This window comes from Dermacentor variabilis, chromosome 5, assembly GCF_050947875.1.
Source record: "Dermacentor variabilis isolate Ectoservices chromosome 5, ASM5094787v1, whole genome shotgun sequence".
Classification (NCBI taxonomy): domain Eukaryota; kingdom Metazoa; phylum Arthropoda; class Arachnida; order Ixodida; family Ixodidae; genus Dermacentor; species Dermacentor variabilis.
In genome coordinates, this window is record NC_134572.1 from 97,668,323 (window position 1) to 97,691,724 (window position 23,402).

Below are 23,402 nucleotides of genomic sequence, written 5' to 3' on the forward strand. Positions count from 1 at the left end.
GCGCGCACACACCAACTGCCTCATGAAGTTCACAAGCGGGAGGCACTTCGAGCGGCAGCAATTTTCGAGTAGTATATATAGTTAAGGGAGAGCGATCGTGGCAGCTGCGGAGTGAGCTCGACTGCCATTCCGTCTTTGTCGCCAGCCCGTGCTGTGGTTCAACGGCCAGTGCCCGCACGCAGCGCCACTCATCGTCAACCTGTACCACTCGGCGCTCCTGCGCAACATCACGCGCAGGCCGACGGCGCGCTTCCTCCTCTACAACCACCCGTACGGCAACGAGACGGCCGCTGAGCGCCAAAGCAGCGGCGACGATGGTGACAGCGAGAAGAAGGATTTGCAGGTACAGGGCTGCCAACAGTGTAGGATCTTGTGCGCCTGGTACCCGTAGGATTCAGTAAGAGGTAGCACTGTTCTTTCTGTAGAAATAGCGGTAAGTGCAAGCCTCAGGACCCGCATTCCGGAGAAAAATCGAAGTTCTTGCGCTAAAACTGGCGAAGGCAGATACCGGTCAGTCGTGACGTCAGAGATTAGCGATGGCGTCCGGCCAATGGGAAACACTGCCCACGAATAAAAGTCTTTGTGAATTCGCGCCCAGACTAGCCGCACTCACGAAGAGCTAGGACGTTTGTCGAGTGTGGCGACCATTGTTCCGTGTGCCGCAGTTGCTTGGTCGGTAGTAGAAAAGCATGTACGGTGGTAGTACAGCGAATAATGAAATAATTTGTTAGTGAGGCAGAACTACTCGCGATAGGTTCACTAGAGTGGACAGTTACGTGAAATGTGAAAAATTGCCACCTGCAGGTTGCTAAATTTAAACGGTAGGGTAAGGTGCGCGCGCGCCTAATGTTCTTTGGTGTCACTCGTAGGTTTTCCTTTTATGCGAAGCATATTACTAGAGCTCAACCCAGCTCCTCAGGCGCGGCGGTGTTGCCTTCAAGGCTGACCACGTGACACCGTGACGTCACGACAGAGGAGAAACGGGGCTCCAAACTCGCGCCGTCGCTCGCGGCGTCGCGGCGGTATATAAGCAGCTGCGCTTGTTTCTAGGTGGCTTTGGCTCAACTCTTTCAAGATGGGCTGGGTGGGAATCGAACCAGGGTCTCCGGAGTGTGAGACGGAGATGCTACCACTGAGCCACGAGTACGATGCTTCAAAGCGGTACAAAAGCGCCTCTAGTGAATGCGGTGTTGCCTTAGAAACGAGCTGTTTCTAAGGCTCAGGCGTGCGTCGCTTGCTCAGGCGCACATTTCGTTGCCGCGCCGAACGCTGCGTTGCTCGACGCTCACCGCGTCCAATGCGGGGCGCGTAGTCACTGCGCCGTAGCCCATTGTCTTACACCCCCTTGGCGGGTCGACGGGAACGCTGTCGCGTTCCATTCTTGAAGGCGAAGCAGAGTAACGCATGAGTTGTTTCTTCGTCTAGCCGAACCAAATATAGCCAAGCAACAGCAGTTCACCAGGCTAAACAGTGGTTCAACAACTAAAATAAAGGCTAGTATGCTTCGCATCCTGGGCTTAACCTTAGCTAAGCCGCAGCCATTTTTTTCATACTTCTTATATTTAATGTGAAGCTTTAAAAAGTTTAAAGAGAGCACATATCTTACTCAATTTATACCATAGGCATATTCACCCTCGTCCCTAGTTTCTGAGAGTATATTTTATATTGCGATTAGTTTATGCGTTGTAGTAAAAAATTTAAGCAATTAGTTATACTTCAATAATTCAAGTGTTGAGCCAATTGTTTCGGTCATAGGTGGGCTTGCAACAGTTGTGCAGCATTATCTACTACCATTTCTTTTCTTTCTTGAACCATAGTACAAGTTAGGTGAAGCACCGATTATATAAGAAATAAATTAAAGAATAAATATAAATAATCTATCAGGGACACAGCCGCAGTGGGGTAAGTGGAACGTCTTGCGCGGGCTGCTGGGCGTGTATACGCACTACAGGTGCAGAAATAACGCAGCCAAATATACAAGGGACATTTATTTATGCCTTAGCAAGCTTAAATGCTTAACTTATGATACAGCTAGTGGGACCCCTAAGGTGGAATCTTGTAGTCGTGCTCGCTGCCTGTTCATAGTTGGTCCGCGCTGGTCAGACGGGGTTGGCGCGAATAGGTATCCCTCCGCCTGGCCGCTCGAGTGTCTTCAAGCCCCATTTCTGAACCCTACGCATCGAAGGCGGTGGCTCCATAGCCGAGCAGCCGTAAAATATCTGAAAAAAATTGCGGATTGTTTCAGAAACAGGGCCCGTGTCCCGCACATTGGGGGCACGTTAAAGATCCCCTGGTGGTTAAAATTATTCCGGAATCACCCACTACGGCGTGCCTCATTATCAAATCGTGTTTTTGGCCCGCGAGATCCCATAATTGAATTCAGTTGTATTCAGCGCAGATCTCGACTTTGTCTTCACACGTTGACTAGAGTACTTATGTTTGCTTGCATGGTTGTTTGTTGTTTGGTTATTTGCAAAGCAACTCTCTGTAGTAGAATATTCGCGTTCCCTGTGTGGCATCTGTAAAGTTCCACATAGCAAACCGAAGCAAGAGCTTGCCCTGAAATGTGCGAGAGCCGCAAGTTTCGAATATTTATCGCTTCACACCTTCACCCCTGCATCTGCGTTGAAATAATCACACAATGGCTGGCAACGCTACCTGCAGGTGCTGCTGCAGAGCAAGATTTTCTTCGCCGGCCTACCCCTCAGCGCCGACACGCTCCTCGTCGAAGTGCTCATGGGAATATTCACGCCACTGGCGCTGTGCTTCCACGCGGCCAGCTTCGTGGTGTACCCCGTCGCCGAGCGCTGCTCCAAGTTCAAGCACCTGCAGATGATGACAGGCGTGTCCGGCGCCGTCTACTGGCTCAGCAACTTCATCTTTGACACCCTGCTTGCCGCCTCCTGTGCCGTAATCTTCGTTCCCACCATCTGCTTCAGCCACAGATACTTCCAGAAAGCCGAATACATAGGTGAGAAGAGCCATCCTCGCTGTCGTCAAAGTTACCTCTACTCGCCCTGAAGCGTCTCGGGGTGAATTCTTCTGTGGCAGATTCGGATCGTTCAGGAGCAACATTCGAGGTCCTTTTTCTGGAGAGGGGCTGTGCCACTGGTAGACTGGAAGGGCCGGCTTCGTACTACAGTGGCACATCGGGAGCACTTGTCGAGCCGAGATCCCTCAAGGAGAAGCCAAGATATCTCAAGCAATAGCACCGCAGTGGGTCGGAATTAAACGATATTGAGTAGCCTGTGGACTAATTCAGACTATGTGCTGTCTGCCATGGTCGCTGCGAAGGAGGAGGGCTTTGTAGGAACCACGAATGTTGACGCGTTCCTCTACACCTGAAAGCTGTACTTGCGCACGTAGCTGCTTAACCGCTCCGAATCTGCCACTGCTATTTGACTCAAGTCGCAGGTCCACTGAGGCTTGTCCCGGCGGCTAGCTACACTCTGTAGTTGGCCAGTGGCTACAACGCTCTGTTGCTGAGCGCATGTTTCAGGCTTCTGCTTAGAGTATCATGGCCACATCATAAAGGAGCGGAGATCAAATATTTGGGCGGACTTTTAAGAAACCTAAATGGACCATTCTGGACTGTCCACCACAGCGTCTATGATAACGTCGGGCTTTCGGGCGTTAATACCCTGAGAACTAATCAACTAATGAATCGACGCCATTTAATTTCCGTCAAGCACTTTTCAGGCACGAGGAGGGGTACGGGAGTTCACGTGAACATATAAGCCCTGACCCAAAACCAATTTCCCTGTTAAGATATATGTAAAAGTTAGAAATTCTTTTAGGCGGACGCTACACAGTTGGAACCATGCGCTGCGTGCTTCTTTTTATCGCAACTCGCTACACAGGTTCTAATCAGCTATAATTCGAATATGTGAAGAAGTTGCCTTGGCAGAGGCCCTACCACATGGAAAACCTGCCATGCGTCATAGGTCAATGTGCACGTGAACAAAATTACACGGACCACGGGGTCACCAGAAAAGCACAATTTCTTTGTATTTAACACGCACAAAGGCAAACTGATGACTGCACTAGAAAATTCGTATTGCCAAGTTTGGAATGGAGTCTTTCATTTCAAGTTGCATTCACAGATAGAGGAGAAAATGAATTTTATTGCGCAATACCTGGTCCCTGCACTTTTGCACACGGGTGTACTCTTGCCTTGGTCTGACGCTAAGCCAAGTGGCAATGCTGGTGTCGCCAGTGCTATGGGCCTGCTAAGAGCGACCTGGACTGGGATGTTTGGACATAACACGTCTGTAGCATGTAAGGGTTAACACCCCTGAAATCAAATGCTCCTTGGAGTATTTTGGCACAGTTGCCTCACGTATATTCATCAGTTTCAGGGTAATGCTTGATGCTTTGGCTGGAGTTATATATGGTCGAATAAGGGCGTCACAATATATTGACGCAGTCTCTCGCATGTGAACCTTGGTGCAGTTCCAATATGAGTCGCACTCTGCTGCCGCTTTCTCGCAGCGATGCTGGCTCTACTCTTCGTCGCACATGGCCTCTCCATGGTGCCTTTCTGCTACGTGGCGTCCACTCTATTCCGCGACAGCTCGTTCGCCCTCTCCATCATGGTCATGTTCCTCTTCTTTATCGGTACGTTTACTCCTTAATGCTCGTCCCTCGTGTTACTGCACGGCGCCACTGTTCTGTGTACACATACAAGTAGAGAGAGGCCTACCTACTGTCCACGTTTGTTGTCACTGAGACATCAAAAGGAAACTCGCGCAAGCACCCTGTCATAAACTGTCGTAATGTCATAAAATTGATCCCTAGGCACTGAGTACTTGCACCATTCAGATATATGTAATTCGACGTCTTCTTATTGGGAGATGTGAAATTCCCACATCAATGCAGCTCATTAGCGAAAGTGCGTTTCTTTGGGATGCATAATCTGGCATTTCATGTGGTAACCACCTAGGAGCTCTGTAAGTATTTTTCCACATCTGAAATATTTTCTATGAAGTTGAAAAATTTCATCTCATCAAGCCAGCCCTCAATGTCTACATACTCTTCGTACGTGCAATGGCTGAGGTGGTCTTGCGCAACATTAAAGCTGTTCGCTCACAGTTCCCGCCTTTAAGTCCGTGCAAATAATTTCTCGCAGCGCCGTTACTGCCCACGTACTGCCTTTTCAGGCAGTGTAGCTGCCTGCTCTGTTTCTGCTTTTAATTCCTTCTCGCCTTCACAGGCACACATGCAGCGAGTGCGATTCGAGGCCGCCCAAACAAAGAACCACGAGTTCAATAAGAGGCGTTGTTGAATGCTTTTAATGCGTTAGCATTAGGAGTGTAAAAGTGAAAAGAAAAAGATGTACGTGTGTGAGGTGTGAGACGCCAGTCACGTGGCAGAGTTAAAAAGGGAATGGGAGAGCTCAGAATGGCGTGCATATATACATGTATAGTCCCACTCGTCACTGGCACTTCGCTCCTCGAAGAGGTAGGACGTATGTTGAGTGAGCTCCTATACAACATTTTCCAATGTGGTTCACGTGGTTTAAATCCTACAACCAGGATCTTAGAAGTGCAACGTAAGAACGCATTTCTCTCGCATTTGCCATTGAATAGCCAATAAATATTTTTTTTTATAAATCCGTACAGCTTTAGGCAAGTCCCTCGTTGCATCCCTGCTTCTGCACAGAAAACTTATGCACCTTTCTTCATACTTCATACTTAATACTTTGAACGGTCTTTTAACGTTCGCTGTACCACAAGTCTAACGCAAGCGCTGCTAGCATGACGGCACCGATCGAAGCAAAAGTCACCCGCTTCATAGCTAATTCATTGCGACTTCGTGGCACTATGAGTTCATTCCTAGCGAACAGTGCACAAAGTTTTTACTTCGTCTGATCTTAACTGAATCTCGTAAAAGTATGAGCGTTCACTCCAGTAGCACAAAAGATAAATACACGTTGCAGGAACCAGGATGCGCACTCGTTTGCTGTCTCGATTTAAGTTACCTAAAACAAGTTGCCTGGTCATGTGGTCCTGTTGTTTCTCACGTTCTTTTCATAGCAGCTGCCGGATTCTTTAGCGAAAAGTTAACGAATAGTCAATGACGTCCGGCTCTGCAAAGCGCTTGTGAGCATCGTACGTTAAGGTAGGTGTAGGCGTCAATAAGCGGCGGTCATATTCAGTAGCACAACAATTAGGGCTGGTTCGTTTCGTATTGAGCTTCCCACTCAACTCCGCATTTAGACCATCATACGGAAAACACGCATTGTGCAATCATTACCAACCCACATGAGAAGTCATGCATGGCTACCTTCTCTTGCCCACTCTTTTCTCTATCATAATTACGGTGAGTTCGTGCCACAGCGACAACGATCTGTGCACCTACTCGGTACGTGAGCTCATGTCATATTTTCGCAGGGCTGCTGGGTGCCCTGGAGACGGTCATCGTCCACTTCACGCACACCGTGGCCGAGGCGCGACTGCTCTCGTTGGTACCGCAGGCGCTAGACATCCTGCTTCGCAGCGTGCCAACATTTACACTCACGCGTGGCATATCGCAGCTGCAGCGCCTGCAGCGCGAGAACCAAATCTGCCAGGCCACCGAAGAGATCCTCGCCACCGCCTGCAAGAGCATCGAGCTCGAACACACCATCTCGCTCAAGTACTGCTGCAGAGGTAAGGCGCAGCATAGGCACAGCTATTCGTCTGTCAGCTTGATTCGCGCGTAGTTAGGCTTACTTGTGGCTACGCATTTACTGCGACATAAACTTCCACATATGGTTTTACCGCCCGATGTTCTTGAGAGCACAGGGGATGCTAACACTTAACTTATTTTTGTCTCTATTTTCGCCCTTCTTTTAACTCGCGTGACAACATGAGCGTGCCGCGGTCGATAATTGTATCCGCAACCTCTTGCTTCACAGAGAAAATGTGATGGCTGTCCACTAATCCATTTATTTTTTGGTAGCATGAGCGAAAAGTTGTCAGAAAAGTATAAGTTTCGTGGCTATAGTCGACATCTCCAGTAAGCTTTCAAAAATTCAGTGGCACTTTAGCGGTACATGCGAGTGCAGTGCGTTGGCATTACGTCCCACCTCTTTGAGGTACCGGATTGGTGATTTAAACTGCGTTCTCCATATTGCAAAGTGTTGCTCAGGAGTTTGTTCGACAGACTTCGTAGTGCCTCTTCGAGTGTATATATACAAACATATATATACATTTGCGCTTTTCTTTAAGCTTTCTCCTCCACTCTGCCTCTACCACGTGGCCAGCTTCCCACACTTCACACAGATACACTTTCTTCTATTTTGGCAATCCTAATGTCACAATCTAAGTCACAATTTGAAAGCTAGTAGCTGCATGCATGTGATGTGGATCGGGCGCCACCTGATTTGAAATTTTGCATGCTGTTTTCGTGACGTATCTTCCGAAAATAATGTTACACAGGCTGTGTATAAGTAACACCTAATTATATATTATGTGAATGGTTCCTTGCCATTTCTATGGGATCTTGTTTGTTTGCTATTACGCTAACTTTTGTGCGTGTCCTTTCCACCAGGAGGACGCCAAAGTGATTTTTGCACTTTCCAACAATAGCCCTTCTACAAGCATACTGAACAGTTCCGAAAAGGCTACTTTCGAGCTTGATAATATATTGTTGATTTTTGGACTTATAGTCGGCGACTAGGCCGCCATTGTAGCTTAGTTTAGTGACCACTGAGTTACCTAACGTCGTCGAATTATTTTTGTCAGTCAATAAATACTTCTATTTCTACTTATTTTTTTAACGCTTTGTCGTTCGCATTATCCCAGCTAACTCACATTATCAGAAATCAGCACAAAGTTGCATTGATAAGCAGCCTCGGCTGCAAAGGTTCAAGTTCACGTACATAATTTTGTATGTTTTCGACAGTCTTGAAAACGAGACAGACGAATAGGTTAGGATTGAACAGTACCAACAGTTCCAGCAACATCTCTTGGTTTTTTTTTTTTGAAGTTGACTCATCATATCGAACTAACACGACCTATTTCTGATGATTTGGTGACCATAAACAGCTTTCAATCGCAAATGTACAGCAGGCAAGTGAGGGAGCTCAGTGATTCCCCGGATGTGTTAGCTTTCTCTTTCAAGTGACTCTCTTATTTATTCATTCTGTCAAATTCAACTCAGTGCTACCATCCCGCAACGTAAACGACACCACTGAGCGCACCCGCCAAGCCATGGTGGAGCCGTACGAGCTGTCGAGCGCCGTAATGATCGACGTGTTCGTCATGCTGGTCGAGGCCGTCGTGCTACTAGCTTTTGTGGTCGTCATGGACGCCACCGCGTACGCCAGGATCCGTAGGAAGTTACGCGGGACGGTAAGCTATGCGTCCTCCTTTGCCAGCTGGTTCTTCTAACTAAGCTGTATTTCTGTATATGCGGGTATGCATATGCGGGTAGGCTTGCACTGCTGCATTGGTAACGGGCATCAACCATGACGTGGCCAATGTGCGAGTTCGCGTTATATAAAATGGGCTAAGCATCACTGACGCTTGTCAGCTTTCGGAAATGAGACCACTTGGACGCGCAGTATGCTGATGGCTTCCTCTTGCCGAAGGCTGTTCGAGGTGTCCGCCTTGAGAGAGAGGTAAAACTTTTGCTTGGGCTAGTTGGTTCATGCTTGAACGTGCAAAAAGCAAGGCGCAATAGACCAGGCCAGAAGAACACAAACGGCAGGACCGGCGACGGTCCTGCCGTTTCTATTGCGCCTTCCTTTTTACACATTCATTCATGAGAGTGAAGGTTACACTACCTGTGGCAGGCGAATCCCTCTACCATCTTCTCACATTTATAATCTATTCATCCCCTCCCCTCAATGGCACCACCACAACAGTTACCCCCTCACCGTCCCCACAACCTTCTCTACTTTGTCCCGATATTGAGAAGCAATGACTGATTCAATGAAGAATCTTGCTTTCAGCTCGTTACAGCAGGTAATGCTGTGTCTGTGGTTTGCAGTACATCATGTCATTCTTAAGTTTACAGCGTCGTATGTGTAGTATCATTCATTTGCATGATCCAACAGCAGGCTTGCGAACCAAGTGGAACTGAAGAAATACAGTTGAAACTCGATCAATTTGTCGAAGTGATGACCACGCTCGAATTATCTCGTTAAATCGGGAAGTTCGGAAATTTGAGCAAGGAATCTTTCGGTCCTTCGAAATCTGAAACTGGAACGTAGCGACACCCAAACAGTACGGCGGCCTTGTATTTCCCGCTAACCCACGTATGTGCGTGTAAGAAACTACCACCGCCCCTAGCGCCATCTGGTACGTAAGAACGCTAGAGACTGCCGAGTCCGTTGTTCCGTGCATGGGCGCGGCGTGCCGCCTCGTAAAAATAAAGCTAGGGCCATGACTAGGGTGCCGAGATGCTTTAACGCGATAATGTTAGAGCGCACGCTAGGACGAGAAACCCGTCTGCGTCAAAATTAGAAAGAAATCACAACTTTTACGGCGAAGTTAAAGTCTGGTTCCCCCAGGATTGTGTCCGTGTGCTAACACAAAAATATGATCATCAAGATTTGCTCCAGCGTCGTCGTCTTCCACAGCTGGCTCGTTGGCGCCCCTCGCCGCTACCGCGCGAAAGCGCTCGTGTCACTGCTCCCGCGTTCGTCGTCTAATAAACAATTAATTAAGGAAGACAAGGACGTAAACAATTTTACAGCGAGTTATAGCCAAGCTGTTAAAGGCTAGTTCACCCAGGTTCATGTCCGTGTGGACACAAAACTCTCCATGCGTGTTTCACGGATGCAGTCAAACTTTTTGTCTGCCTGCCAGGACGACCAGAGGCGTCCTTCTCCAACGAGGCCAGCATACATCGTGCCTCCTTACCATCAGGCTTCACACCCTCACCACGTTCCACCTCAGCTTTGTGGTGTTTAAAACAACTTCAAGTGCGTCTTACGGTTCCAGGGATAAGAAAGAACACCGAGCTGCCTACCTTGGCCTTGAAGCAAGCAGCTCTGGATTGTTTGCACACTTTCTCCTTTGACCGAGTCCACATATATACGGATGGCTCTTCCACTTAGACCATCTCCACCGGCGCAGTGGTTATACCATCACGCTCACTAAGCACACGATACAAGATTTCTCACTTGAAAACATCGACCGGTTCGGAGCTTGTTTGCCTCCGAGGTGCCGTTGATTATATTGTAACGGATACGAAAGACGCGGACAAGAAGGGAGAAGACGAAGAGAACGAGGAGGCCGGGCTGCGCTACGATCACGCTACGATCATCGTTCATCTCTTGTAAATAAAACCATTTCTTCGCAACTCTTCGTAACAGTTGTGGTGGAGGTGCTGGGTAATCGACACTCGAAGACGGAGGCTGAACCACAAGTTCTTCCCACCGAATCCATCGGAGCTGAATATGTCCCACGACGCAGACGAACAACGGCCCATTCCAACTGCTGCCCCGACAAGTTGTGTTCTGCAACTGAGAGATGCGCGTCCCTTCGCCGGAAGATCGGGCGAAGACGTCGAGGAATGGCTCATCCATTATCACCGGGTGAGTGCCGCCAACAAGTGGGACAGCGCTTCTCAGCTTTCGAACGTCGTGTTCTTTCTAACGGATACTGCGTTGTTGTGGTTCGACAACCACGAGGAAACGTTCACAACATGGGGAAGATTTGTTTCGGAAATCAAAGAGCGGTTCGGCGACTCCGCGACGAAAAAGAAAAGGGCAGAACAGACGCTACTTCAACGTGCGCAAGTGCCAGGCGATACCTGCACGACCTACATTGAGGCAGTAATAAAACTGTGTAGGATGGTGGATTCTGGGATGTCCGAGGAAGACAAAGTCGGGCACATCCTAAAAGGAATTGCCGAGGATGTTTACAATTTCTTCACCGCAAAAGACAACCTGGCTTCCGTCGCTGACATCATTCGGCACTGTCCCACTTTCGAGCAACTAAAGACGAGGCGCATAACGCCGAAGTTTGGCACGCTAGCCAATGTGACGACAGTTGCAAGCGTGGACAGCCACCAGCCCCTTGATCTTGCATCAACGATCCGACAAATAGTTCGGTAAGAACTCAGCCTGCACGCGCAAGTGACACATCCAGGCACTCATAGCTTCCGCCTACCACCAGATTTGGAGCCAGACGGGGCATTCTTCTCCCCGTATCCTGCGGCAAGAGGCACTGAGGATTATGAACTCGCGCCCCGACAGCACCCACGTCCCTACGACAGAGGCCCTACTTATGACGCTCGGCCACAACGAGAGCAGCCGCGTTTTTCCCCACGAAGCCCTGCGACTTCTGTCAGGCCGCGACAAGAACAGCACCGACCCTACTACCACGACACGACTTATGAACGGATTTCAGCAAGCAGCAGAGGCACGTTATCCACATGACAACGAACTTTCTCGCCGCCGCCCCGTCTTTGCAAGAAGTACCTCTGCCTGTTGTGATGTACAAAAACAAAGTGAATGTCTCGATTGACGGAATACCGACCATGGCATTAGTTGATACTGGGGCGACTGTGTCTGTGATGAGCCTCGCTTTCAAAAACCGTCTAGGCCACAATGTTATGTTTTCTTGGAACGACGGTATTACCTTTCGTGGAGTAGGCGGCGAGTGGCTTCATCCCCTTGGTGTTTGTGCTGTGAGTGTTTTGTTGGCTGGGAAAGTGTTTGTGTCGGAATTCCTTGTTCTTTCTCGTTGTTCGCACGATGTTATTCTTGGTATCGATTTTCTTGAACAGTGCGGCGCTTCCGTTGACTGTGGTTGTGGCGAAATATCATTGAACAAGTTATTTATATCAGCACATTCCGAACAAAGCTCGGGTGGCGAAGACAGGGACACAGACACACTCAGTGTTCTTGATGAAGTGATTGCACCATCGTGGTGCCTGACGCCCGTTCGTGTTTCGGCAACTACTGTTGATGCTGATTGTGTTGGCCTTGTAGTTAAGCCTCTCCGCATAAACTGTGCTAAAAAAGATATACTTGTGCCCTACTCTGTCGTGTGCATGACGAAAGGAGTCGTCACATTGTGGGTGCTGAACTGTTCCGCCACGCCGGTTGTCCTCCCTCGCGGTATGAAATTTGCTCTCTTCGATAAAGCCGCATGTAACTCAATAGCGGCACTAACTACGGTCGTCTCTACAGCTTGCTCTCCTTGCGATAATCGCCATTCTGAAGAGCTAATGCTTGGCATGATCAGCAAGGTTCTCGGTATATCGGAACGGCAAGCACTAGTACAGGTCCTTGCCAGGCATGAGGCTGCATTCGACTTTACGCATGGAGATGCACCCCTTCATTTACCGTCGTCCCGCGCTCGTCACAGAATAGATACCGGCTCAGCACACCCCATCCGCCAGAAGGCCTACCGAGTGTCATCGTCCGAGCGCAAAGTTATTGCCGAGCAAGTCAAGGAGATGATGAACAAAGGTGTCGTTCAAGAGTCGCCTAGTCCATGGGCAGCCCCAGTAATCCTGGCTGGTCCGAAAAAAAGATGGCTCCTGGAGATTCTGCGTGGATTACAGACATTTAAACACAGTGACGAAGAAGGATGTCTATCAACTACCGCGAATCGATGACGTCATTGATTGCTTACACGCTGCTTCTTACTTCACAACACTTTATTTGCGATCGGGGTATTGGCAAATACCTATGGACCCTGCCGACAAGGGAAAGACTGCTTTCGTGACTCCAGGTGGCCTATTCGAATTTAATGTTATGCCTTTTGGCCTTTGCAACGCTCCTGCCACCTTTGAAAGATTCATGGACACAGTACTACGTGGTCTAAAGTGGGAGATATGTATGTGTTACCTCGATGATGTTGTAATCTTTGGCCGCACGTTTGAAGAACATAACGAACGCCTCAGCCTCGTTCTCGACTGCACTGAGAAAGCTGGACTGGTCCTAAACTCAAAAAAGTGTCAGTTCGGCGAACGTCAAACACTGGTCCTGGGACACTTAGTCGACAAGTATGGCGTCAGACCCAATCCTCGTAAGATTGAAGCGGTGAGCTCCTTCAAACCACCGCAGTCAGCACGAGAACTCCGCTCATTCATTTGCCTATGTTCGTATTTTCGTCGTTTTGTTCCCCGGTTGGCCGACATCGTTTACCCGTTGACAAGTATTTTGCGACAAAATGCATCCTTCAATTGGACACCACAGTGTGACGCATCATTCTCTCAACTGAAGTTTATATTAACGTCAGCGCCCCTCTTGCGTCACTTCGATCCATCTTGCCCGACTGAAGTTCACACTGATGCTAGTGGAATCGGGATAGGAGCGGTGCTTATACAACGTCGCAGTGGCGCAGAACATGTTGTCGCATATGCCAGCCATTGTCTGAGCAAATCTGAACCCAATAATACGGTTACGGAACAGGAATGCCTGGCAGCTGTTTTTGCCATACGGAAGTTTCGGTGTTATCTGTACGGTAGACCATTCAAGATTATCACCGACCATCATTCTTTATGCTGGCTGGTCGGTTTGCGTGATCCCTCTGGTCGCCTCGAACGTCGGGCACTGCGCCTCCAGGAATACGACTTTGTGGTATCGTACAAGAGTGGCCGTCGTCACGCTGACGCAGACTGCCTCTCTCGGATTGCTCTTGCGGCTACCGACTGCGATGCTGAGAATTTTGACGACTGTCTCGCTGCGGTTACTTCTACGTTCCCTGACGCGGCAGACTTTCAGCGAGAACAACGGAATGATGTTACCCTCGATCCACTTTCTGTCGCCGCCCGTACTTCTAAAGGCAGCGGTCGCTTTACTGTCCGTGATAAATTGCTCTACAAAACTAATTACTCCGGGCATGGAGCGCGTTTTCTGCTTGTTGTCCCCGAGAGTCTCCGCTCCGACGTTCTACGCGCCATGCATGACGATGTGACATCCGGCTATTTCGGCTTCGTACGAACGATGCACCGCACGCAGGAGCGCTTTTACTGGCCCAAGATGTGCGAAACAACCAAGCGCTGTGTCGCTAGTTGTGAAACGTGCCAACGTCACAAGCGACCGACCACCGCGGCCCCGGGACCCTTCGGCCATTGACACCACCCAGTACGCCGTTCGAGCAAGTAGGCGTTGACCTTTTGGTCCATTCCCGTTATCTAACAACAAGAACCTTGGATAATTGTCTGCGTAGACCATCTTACACGGTATGCAGAAACTGCAGCCATACCGTCTTCCACCGCTGCTAGCGTGGCGGTCTTCCTGCTGCGTTCCGTGGTCCTTCGTCATGGCCCACCACGTGTCATTATCAGCGACCGTGGTCGCCAGCTCACTGCTGATGCCATCGAAGAGTTACTTCGTTTGTGCACTTCACAGTTCCGTCATTCCACGCCGTATCATCCACATACCAATGGCCTCGTTGAAAAGACGAACAGAACGCTGACCTACATGCTTGCCATGTACGTCTCCTCCAATCATAAGAACTGGGATGATGTGCTTCCGTTCATCACTTACGCATACAACACGGCGAAACACGAAACCACGAACTATAGCCCATTTCATCTCATGTATGCAAGGTTACCGCGAAGCCCTCTGGACACTTTCTTACCCTTCGTACTGCACAGTGACGATTCTGTAACGAATAGATTGTGTCTCGCTGAAGAAGCCCGTCGAATAGCTCGTCTTCGTACTCTGCACTCGCAAAGTCGCTCGAGAGAGCGATACGACGACCGTTACGTACAAGTATCATTGGAAAAAGGTGACTTGGTCCTTCTTCGGACACAGCAACGCAAGCGTGGATTGTGCCAAAAGTTCTTGTCACAATATTCAGGCCCATTTGTAGTTGTGGACCGCCTGAGCGAACTCACTTACGTCATAGCTCGCCTCCTGTGCAATGGTCGGCGATCAAGCAGAACTCAGCTGACTCATATTGCTCGCCTGAAGCCTTTTTACCCTGCTTGTCCATCCCGACTCGCCCCACGGGCTTCGTCTGCTTGCGGGGAAATGTAACGGATACGAAAGGCGCGGACAAGAAGGGAGAAGACGAAGAGAACGAGGAGTTTGAGAGGCCGGGCTGCGCTACGATCACGCTACGATCATCGTTCATCTCCTGTAAATAAAACCATTTCTTCGCAACTATTCGTAACAATATTAAGAACCAACCGGCTAATCGCCGGGAAATATTCTGCGATTCGAAGGCGGCCTTACATGTCATCTCTTCGTCGCGGGTCCTGTGAACAACTCGTGTCGAAATACGAGAAAGGCACCATCATATGAGCGCGAGAGGACACGACGTCGGGTTTCAGTGGCTGCCTGGCAATTGCGGTATCTCCGGCAACGACCTCGCTGACGAAGCTGCTAGGAGAGCACACGAAGGAGCAACCCTTGTTTCTGTATTTTTATCGCGGACTGACGCAGCCCAACACTAGAGCAAGCTAGCGCACCGTATGACATTGGAGAAGTGGCACACACCTGAATTCACTCAACATCGATTGCATTCCCTCGATCCATCTATGCAACTGTGGCTGTTACCAGGGCTTCCGCGTAATGAGGAAACAGTGCTGTGCCGCTTACGCTTGGGCGTCGCATTCACCAATGCATGTACTTTTTTGATTGGAATGGCTGATAGCGCCGAGTGCGAAGCCTGCGGTGTCGAGGAAACTATAGAACGTTTACTGTGCTAGTGCCCATCTTTTGAAAATGAAAGCCATAACCTCTGCAGAGCTCTCAATCAGCTAGATAGAAAGCCGTTCACCTTGAACAAAATCTTGGGACCATGGCCTCGTATATCGCAGCTACATAAGGCCATAAAAGCGCTGCTGCGATATTTGAAAGCTACCGGATTGAGCCAGCGTCTGTGATCCGGACTGAGTGATCGAATGATATCTCCAATGGGATTTCTCTTCTTCTTTTAATCTTTCCGTCCCCTTTCTCTTTCCCAAGTGTAGGGTAGCCTTCCGGACTCAGTCCTGGTTAACCTCCCTACCTTTCGTTTATCATTTGCTCTCTCTCTCTCTCTCTCTCCCCATACGTGGGCCGATACCGAAGATAGTGCAGTGCCGGTCGACCCGCGGTGGAGGCGAAGCAGGCATAAAGCACTCCCCATACCTGGGCCGATCCCGAACATAATGCAATGGTGGGCCGACCCGCAATGGAGCTGCAGTTCGCTATTAAAGGGCCCACATACACAGCTTCACTGGTCATTCTTCTTCAAAGAGTGGAAAAGCGCTTAGTTTTTTTTTACTCATTTATTTCTGGAAAAGCTTGGTTAAATCGGGTTTAATGCAAGCTAGTTTCGTTAATTTGGGTTGACGACAACGTTGAACCTTATTGGTACTTTCCGGGGAAAGGAAATTTCTTCGTTATATTGGGAACTTCGTAAAATCAGGTTTCATTGCATCGAGTTTTAACTGCAGCTGTATTGACATAACTAGTTGGCTTGCTTAGATGCCTTTGTGGCTACGCTGTCCGTAAAGGCAATTTCAGAATCATATGCGGCTGAACCGCCTTTCTTGTACACGACTATTCAGTTCCAGAGGAGCCATAGCAGGGGCTCGTACCCAGAGTGCCAGGAGGGCCCGCGGCTGGCGACGTCACCGCTCGACTCGGATGTCGCCCACGAGGCCGAGGTTGTTGAGAAGTTGCTCTCGGGACCCATTCCACCAGAGTTTGCGCTCGTGGTGAGCAAACTCACCAAGTCCTTCGGCCTTTGCCACGGCGTCAACAATGTGAGCTTCACCCTCAAGACCGGCCAGGTATGCGTGCCTGCGCGTATTAGGGAACATAAATCTCTCGCATCACCGCAGTGTACTTCAAAATTTGGAAGCGCGAGCATTCGCACTCTCATAAACTGTGGACAAACATGCAGGCGGGTTGAACGCCTTTTGTTGCCTCTTTTCACAGACTGCTGCCTCAATGATTAGGCCAAGGTGGTTCTCTTATGTGAAGGCTGCATACCTGCCGACTCTCCCAATTTGTCTGGGAAACTCCAGAAATACCACCAATCCTCCCGACTGTACTGACAAGTCCACCCGCCGTGGTGCCTTAGCGGCTATGGCGTTGCGCTGCTAAGCACAAGGTCGCGAGATTAAATGCCGGCCGCGGCGGCCGCATTTCGATGGAGGCGACATGCAAAAACGCCTGTGTGGTGTGCATTGGGAGCACGTTAAAGGTCCGCAGTTTTGTGTCGTAAAACCACAGACTTAATTTTTAAGGAAGTATACAGACAGGGCCATATATCTACAGAAGAACTGCTCTAACCCTGCCATGGAACAAAAAAGCAACGTGATGCAGCACAGCTCTATCCTAATTGCTGTTATGCGCTAGGTAGCTTGCCGAAGTCAAATTTAAATACAAACCTTTTTAAATGCGTAAGCATTTCATGGTATAACCATCGAGAAAACCCGTATGTCCGTCCGTCATGTAAGACGATCGCTTCAACCTTGGGCCCGCAGCAGCAAGCCAATTGACCTTCGTGCTGCCTCTCGCTGCAACGCGAACTAAGCGGTGAGAACACAGCGCACGCGAGGTTATCAGCACTCGGTGCCCTCTGTCCCCATCGCAGATCGCTTTCAAGATACGGCCCGCCTGGCCGCGCCATGCACAGGCGCCGCCGGAGTACGGCTGATCACGGTTGGTAATGGTTCAACGAGGGTGGATAAGGCACTAAAGAGCGATAACGGCTTATCATGACGGGAACGTCATGAGTTTCATCGGAACGCCAGATGGCGCAGCGTGTCCACAGGGAAGCGCTAAAGAGGAACCCAACTTTAGTACATGGCTCACAGGCAGCGCTCGCCACCGGTGCTATATTGGAGGCCACGCAAAAGTCTTTCGCGCAGACTCCCCGATGGTGCCGCTAGATGGCCCAGTATGTCCACGGGGAATAGGCTGCCTAAATGCTCATCTGCTCGAAAGAACCTGCAGGCACTCTAATAAGGAAGCGCGAGAGAGGGCTCCCGTTTGGGAGTATATCCATCACACAGGGCGCGTTTCGGCGGTGGCAATGCGTTGTGTCGAGACATTGCTTTGGTGTTAATCGCATTACCGCCGTCAGTCCTCGCGAGATATGTTCTGAGAAATATTTTCCTTTTCGATCTTTCTTTTCTCGTTCAGTTTATATTTTTAGCTCTTAACGCTACTCGTAAGTATGAGAGGTGTAGAAGATCACAAAGCCTAAATCGTAGGCCTTGAATATAGTATCGAGCTAATTTTTAAAACCTTTCAGGTACCCCTGAAGAAGATAACAGCGAGCCACTAGCAAACTAAAACACACACAAAAAAACGAAATGCGCTCCAACAAGTCAAAAGAAAGTTAACCATTAAGTTACATTCGTCCTAAATTCTATCGATGACCATACTCCATAGTGCACACAAAAAGCACCCATGGATAGACTGAAAGCCAACAGATTAGCTAGCCAACGCCTCGCCATCGCAGTGCCTTGGCATCATCGGCGTTACCGGGGCGGGGAAGACGGAGCTGATGCAGCTGCTGACCGGCCTCTCCGAGAGCTCGTCGGGCGATGTCTACCTGGCGTCGTTGTCGCTGTCACGCACACCCAGGGTGTACGCCTCCAAGATCGGCTACTGCCCTGACACGCTTGGCCTGCCCGACCACCTCACCGGCCGAGAGGTGCGATAGGGCGTAACCCAGTCGGCAAAATGTGCTGATGTTCGTGATTATTGGGCGGTCGTGTCGCAAGGGTCAGTTCTGGCCAAAGAGCGCCAAATATACGGTAAAATTAGTTGACAATGCTACACGAAGTCAGAGATATAATATGGCTGTAACGGGTAATGCGTTGAACGACACTTAAGAAAAACAGCGCAAAGAAATGCGGCACGTGGGAAAGTTGCGCGGATATGCACTCCGTTGGCGTGAATGATGAAGGTTGGCATTAGCGGTGTACATTATTTATTCGTGGTTTCTTATTTAACACCTAAAACCACACACGTTCTATAGAATTGCTCCAAGCCATGACGTCACAGAGATGGCGGTATACCGATGCTTTCAGCGAACCTGCAGGTTCTGGCAGGAGCGCGTGATTCAATTGGTCTGACGTTTTTATTGTCGCATAGGAAAATCACCAAAGCCTCCGATTTTTACGGGCCACGAATTTTCAATTGGAATTGGTTGGACGAGAAACAGCAAAACGTGTGTTACTTTTATTCTGCACAAGCGCCTGCGCTCTAGTGACGTCATAAGTTTCTCGTTTACAAACATGAAGCTCCTCTATAAGAGAGCATAGGCGAGGGAAGGCGAAATAACCTAAAACGGAATAATGTCAACCACTTCGGCACGCAAATTTCAACACGCTAGAGTTCTTGCATTCCGGACCCGCCCGAGTGCGGCTGAAGCGACCGAGAATGGAACCAGCAATCTCGGGCTCGGTAGCAGTACGCCATGTATAGCCACTTACACCCGTGTCACACGGGCGTTTGGAAGGCCTTCCAACCGATAGTCAGTTGACTCAACGGTCAAGTTCGAGCTGCTTCACGGGTAGTTTCGACGGCCGCCGAGTCAATAGTCTATCGAGTCAACGGAGCACCCTACAACTCTATCGAAATCTCGATGGCCTTTGAGCAACGGAAGCGGAAACAGCGCGAACATGCCCTCTCATTCACAGTGTGCTCGTACTCACGGTTAGAAAGAACAAATCAAACCAGATGCTCTACAAATACTTTATATTGCTACGGAACAGCCGCCACAGTGTGGCTGCACTAAAGGAGGACGAAGACGACGTGTGTGCCGGCTTGATATAGCGTCGCCATTTCGGCCTCCGTGAGCTTCCCTGTAAATAAATTGTTAATAGTATTCGGCTTCAGCTTCACGTAACAATATGAGTGCCGCATCTTTCTTCCAGCTGACTACTCTCCTTACCACGCCTCCAATTTTGGCCCACTTTGACCCCTCTGCCTCAACGGAAGTTCGAACTGATGCCAGTGGTCACGGCATAGGAGCAGTGTTAGCACAGCGCCAGCGTGGACATGATCGCGTTATAGCCTATGCCAGCCGACTTCTATCACCCGCCGAGCGCAATTATTCAATCACAGAGCGCGAGTGCCACGCTCTTGTGTGGACTGTTGCGAAATTTCGTCCATACTTGTACGGAGGCCCCTTCTGTGTCATCACTGATCACCACGCTCTCTGCTGGCTATCCTCGCTCAAGGACCCCACGGGACGACTCGCTCGATGGGCGTTACGCCTGCAAGAATATACCTTCTCCGTGGTATATAAGACGGGACGCTTGCACCAGGATGCCGATTGTTTGTCCCGCTACCCAGTCGACAAACCGGCTGATGCGGACGCCATCGCTTGCGTTTTCTCTGTGTCCCAGTTGCTTCAAATCGGCAACGAGCAACGGCGCGATCCTTCATTACGCGCCCTCATCGACCGTCTGGAGTCAACTCCTGGCGACGCCTCTCTCCGGATGTTTCTCCTTAAGAAGGGGGCATTATACCGCCGCAATTTTGATCCACACGGCCTTGACCTTCTGCTCGTCATTCCATCGCACCTGCGTTCGACTGTCCTCCAGCAACTTCATAGTGCTCCCTTGGCTGAACACTTGGGCGTCTCGCGCACATACGAGCGTGTACGCCGTCGATTCTTTTGGCCGGGCCTTGCCCGCTCCGTGCGGCGCTACGTTGCCGCTTGTGAGCCCTGTCAGCGCCGGAAGAAGCCCTCCACACCTCCAGCTGGATGTCTCCAGCCGATCGACATCCCACCCGAACCCTTTTTCCGTGTTGGTCTAGACCTTCTTGGACCATTTCCTCTCTCGGGCTCCGGAAATAAATGGGTCGCCGTCGCTACCGAGTATGCTACGCGGTACGCAATCACCAGAGCCCTCCCGACAAGTTGTGCTACTGACGTCGCTGACTTTCTGCTCTATGACATCATTTTAGTGCACGGTGCTCCGCGCCAATTACTCACTGACCGTGGCCGCAGTTTTATGTCGGCAGTCGTCGAGGACCTCCTCCGCTCCTGCTCGACAAAGCACAAGTTCAGCACGTCCTACCACCCACAGACCAACGGCCTCACGGAGCGCCTCAACCGGACCATCACCGACATGCTTTCGAAGTACGTTGCGACCGACCACCACGACTGGGATGTTCACTTACCATATGTGACGTTCGCGTATAATTCATCACGTCACGACACCGCCGGCTATTCACCATTCTATCTCCTGTATGGCCGAGAATCCGTGTTGCCCTTGGACACTTTGCTGCCCGTTCCGCCACTGAATACGCCCGCGACGCGATCGCACACGCCGACCACGCGCGCCAGCTCGCCCGCACCCGTCTCGAGGCCTCACAGGAGCATCAGAGGTGCCTCTATGATGGCCACCATCGTGACGTGCACTTTTCTCCGGGTTCTCTGGTGCTTCTCTGGTCACCCGTTCGACGTGTGGGCCTTTCCGAAAAGCTGCTGTTGCGCTACACTGGTCCTTACCGTGCGGTACGACAAGTGATCGATGTCACGTATGAAATCATCCCCGCCGATCTCTCAGCGTCATCATCAGCTGCAAGTGACATCGTTCACGTGGCAAGACTAAAACCATACCACACACCTTTCAGCGCAGATGGGTAGATTACGCACCGGGACGGTGCTTCTACAGCCGGGGGTGATGCTACGGAACAGCCGCCACAGTGTGGCTGCACTGAGGAGGACGAAGACGACGTGTGGGCCGGCTTGATATAGCGTCGCCATTTTGGCCTCCGTGAGCTTCCCTGTAAATAAATTGTAAATAGTATTCGGCTTCAGCTTCACGTAACAATATGAGTGTTATTCATTATTCAATAAAGTGTTTTTGCCACTTGACATGTGCGAACACACACCAAAACGGCAGCCGCATCGAGCGGCGCAAACGTTGCCGCAGTTTCGGTACTCAACAACTTAAAAACTAAACATATATGTATGGCAATGTATAAACAAATTTTCTTAATGTATAAACAAACATAAAAGAAATTATAGTGCTTTTAAATGGTTTTAATGTTTTTTAACTTTTAGTGACATGAACGCGAATATAAAGATCCGCAGCGCCACACAATTTTGCGAGAAACGCCTGAACCACTCAACAACCTTTCAAAAGTGCCGTGTAGCTGCGCGACAACTCCTTTGAGTCGATAGAGTTGTGGCATTTCAAAGGCCGTTGACTGCAAGGCCTTCCAAATGTGCCCGTATGACACAAGTATTAGTCATCTTGATGGGTCGGTCTCATCGGCAGCTCACAGATCTCTTTGCGACTTGTCCCGGATTCGGTGAGAAGGCGCTAAATTTTTTTAGATTGAGTTTTATTGTACGCTTTTCGCTCAGCGTTCCTTAATTTTCCTGATTTTTTTTATTAAAGCAGTGAGCTTTTTACATTCAAAGATAACTTGTGTTGACCCATAGTTTGCAGTGAATACACAAATCGCAACACTCTGACGAAGTATGTGTGTCACTAAATACAAAACTTTGAACGGGACAAATACCAAAGCTAAATGAATATTCGCTACTCTAAAGGCACCTCGTCCACGTTGTGCTCGGAGAGCGGTCGACTAGTAGCAATAAGATGGTATATGTTGCTGGTAATTGCAGAATAAGGCTTAGGAGATTATAAGTTGCTTTTCACCGGGCAGTATACTGAATTTTACATAGCGTAGAGGCGCGAGGTGTGCATCATCATGACCATGTGTTAAATTCGACGCCACGTTTGCAAATTTGATTTGCCTCTTTCGTTCACAATGAAGCTGAAGTGCGCGTCAGCTGAACTGCTGCTGAACTGCGGAGCTTAACTGCGCTGCTATAGCTGAATTACGCTGCCAAAGAAAGTCAATTCGTCTTAAAATGAAATGGTGGGGCCATCTGGCGCTGCTGGGGGGAACGGCGTGCTCCGCGACAGACAGATGGCGCCACCGATCCGTTACAAAATCTTTTTTTTTTTTTTTCTGTGGCGCTACATCACGGCACGCACACTTTGACGTTATTGTGAACGGAACAGAACGTTTGTTTGTATAAGTGGATGCATCACCCATTGTTCTGGCGTTGACTGCACGACCATGCTGGACATGTGTTCCTCGAGTGTGCTGCCTATGGAACTGTGATTGCTTAATATTGGCGAAAGTGGATGTTACAATCAGTCGAAAGTGCGTGTTACGGAACGTATCTGCTGGGTAGACGATCGACGCTTAGTCTTCCAGTAAAACGTGGTTACCAGCAGGTACATTTGCAATATTTCTTGTGATAAAATACGCTTCAGCTATCCAGAAAATTATGGATAGCGTGTGTGAGATTTATTCTTTTCTTGCAGTGAGCTACTTCGAGACATCGTTCTGGCTCATAGCAAACATGTTGAGGCTATTTTACTAACGCAGTCATGTGAGACTTCTCGTAGGTTCTCTTAATAGATTATTTAGAAAGCTAGTACAGTTTACTCCTGGTGAGCGTAAATTTCATTAAATGCGTTGACAAGCCCGTGACAAAACAAACGTTTCGTTCCCG

At 49.5% G+C, this 23,402-nt stretch overlaps 1 protein-coding gene across 1 annotated transcript in view; it reads left to right on the forward strand.

Moving 5' to 3' along the window:
- Positions 1–18,566, forward strand: part of LOC142583608 (phospholipid-transporting ATPase ABCA3-like) — a 60,263-nt gene extending 41,697 nt beyond the window's left edge. The window contains exons 16-22 of the mRNA XM_075694098.1: positions 146–343; positions 2,665–2,971; positions 4,492–4,617; positions 6,393–6,650; positions 8,146–8,336; positions 16,456–16,680; positions 18,363–18,566. Of these exons, the coding sequence (XP_075550213.1) occupies positions 146–343; positions 2,665–2,971; positions 4,492–4,617; positions 6,393–6,650; positions 8,146–8,336; positions 16,456–16,680; positions 18,363–18,566 (1,509 nt within the window). The remainder of the gene's footprint in view (positions 1–145; positions 344–2,664; positions 2,972–4,491; positions 4,618–6,392; positions 6,651–8,145; positions 8,337–16,455; positions 16,681–18,362) is intronic.
- The last annotated feature ends 4,836 nt before the right edge of the window (positions 18,567–23,402 follow it).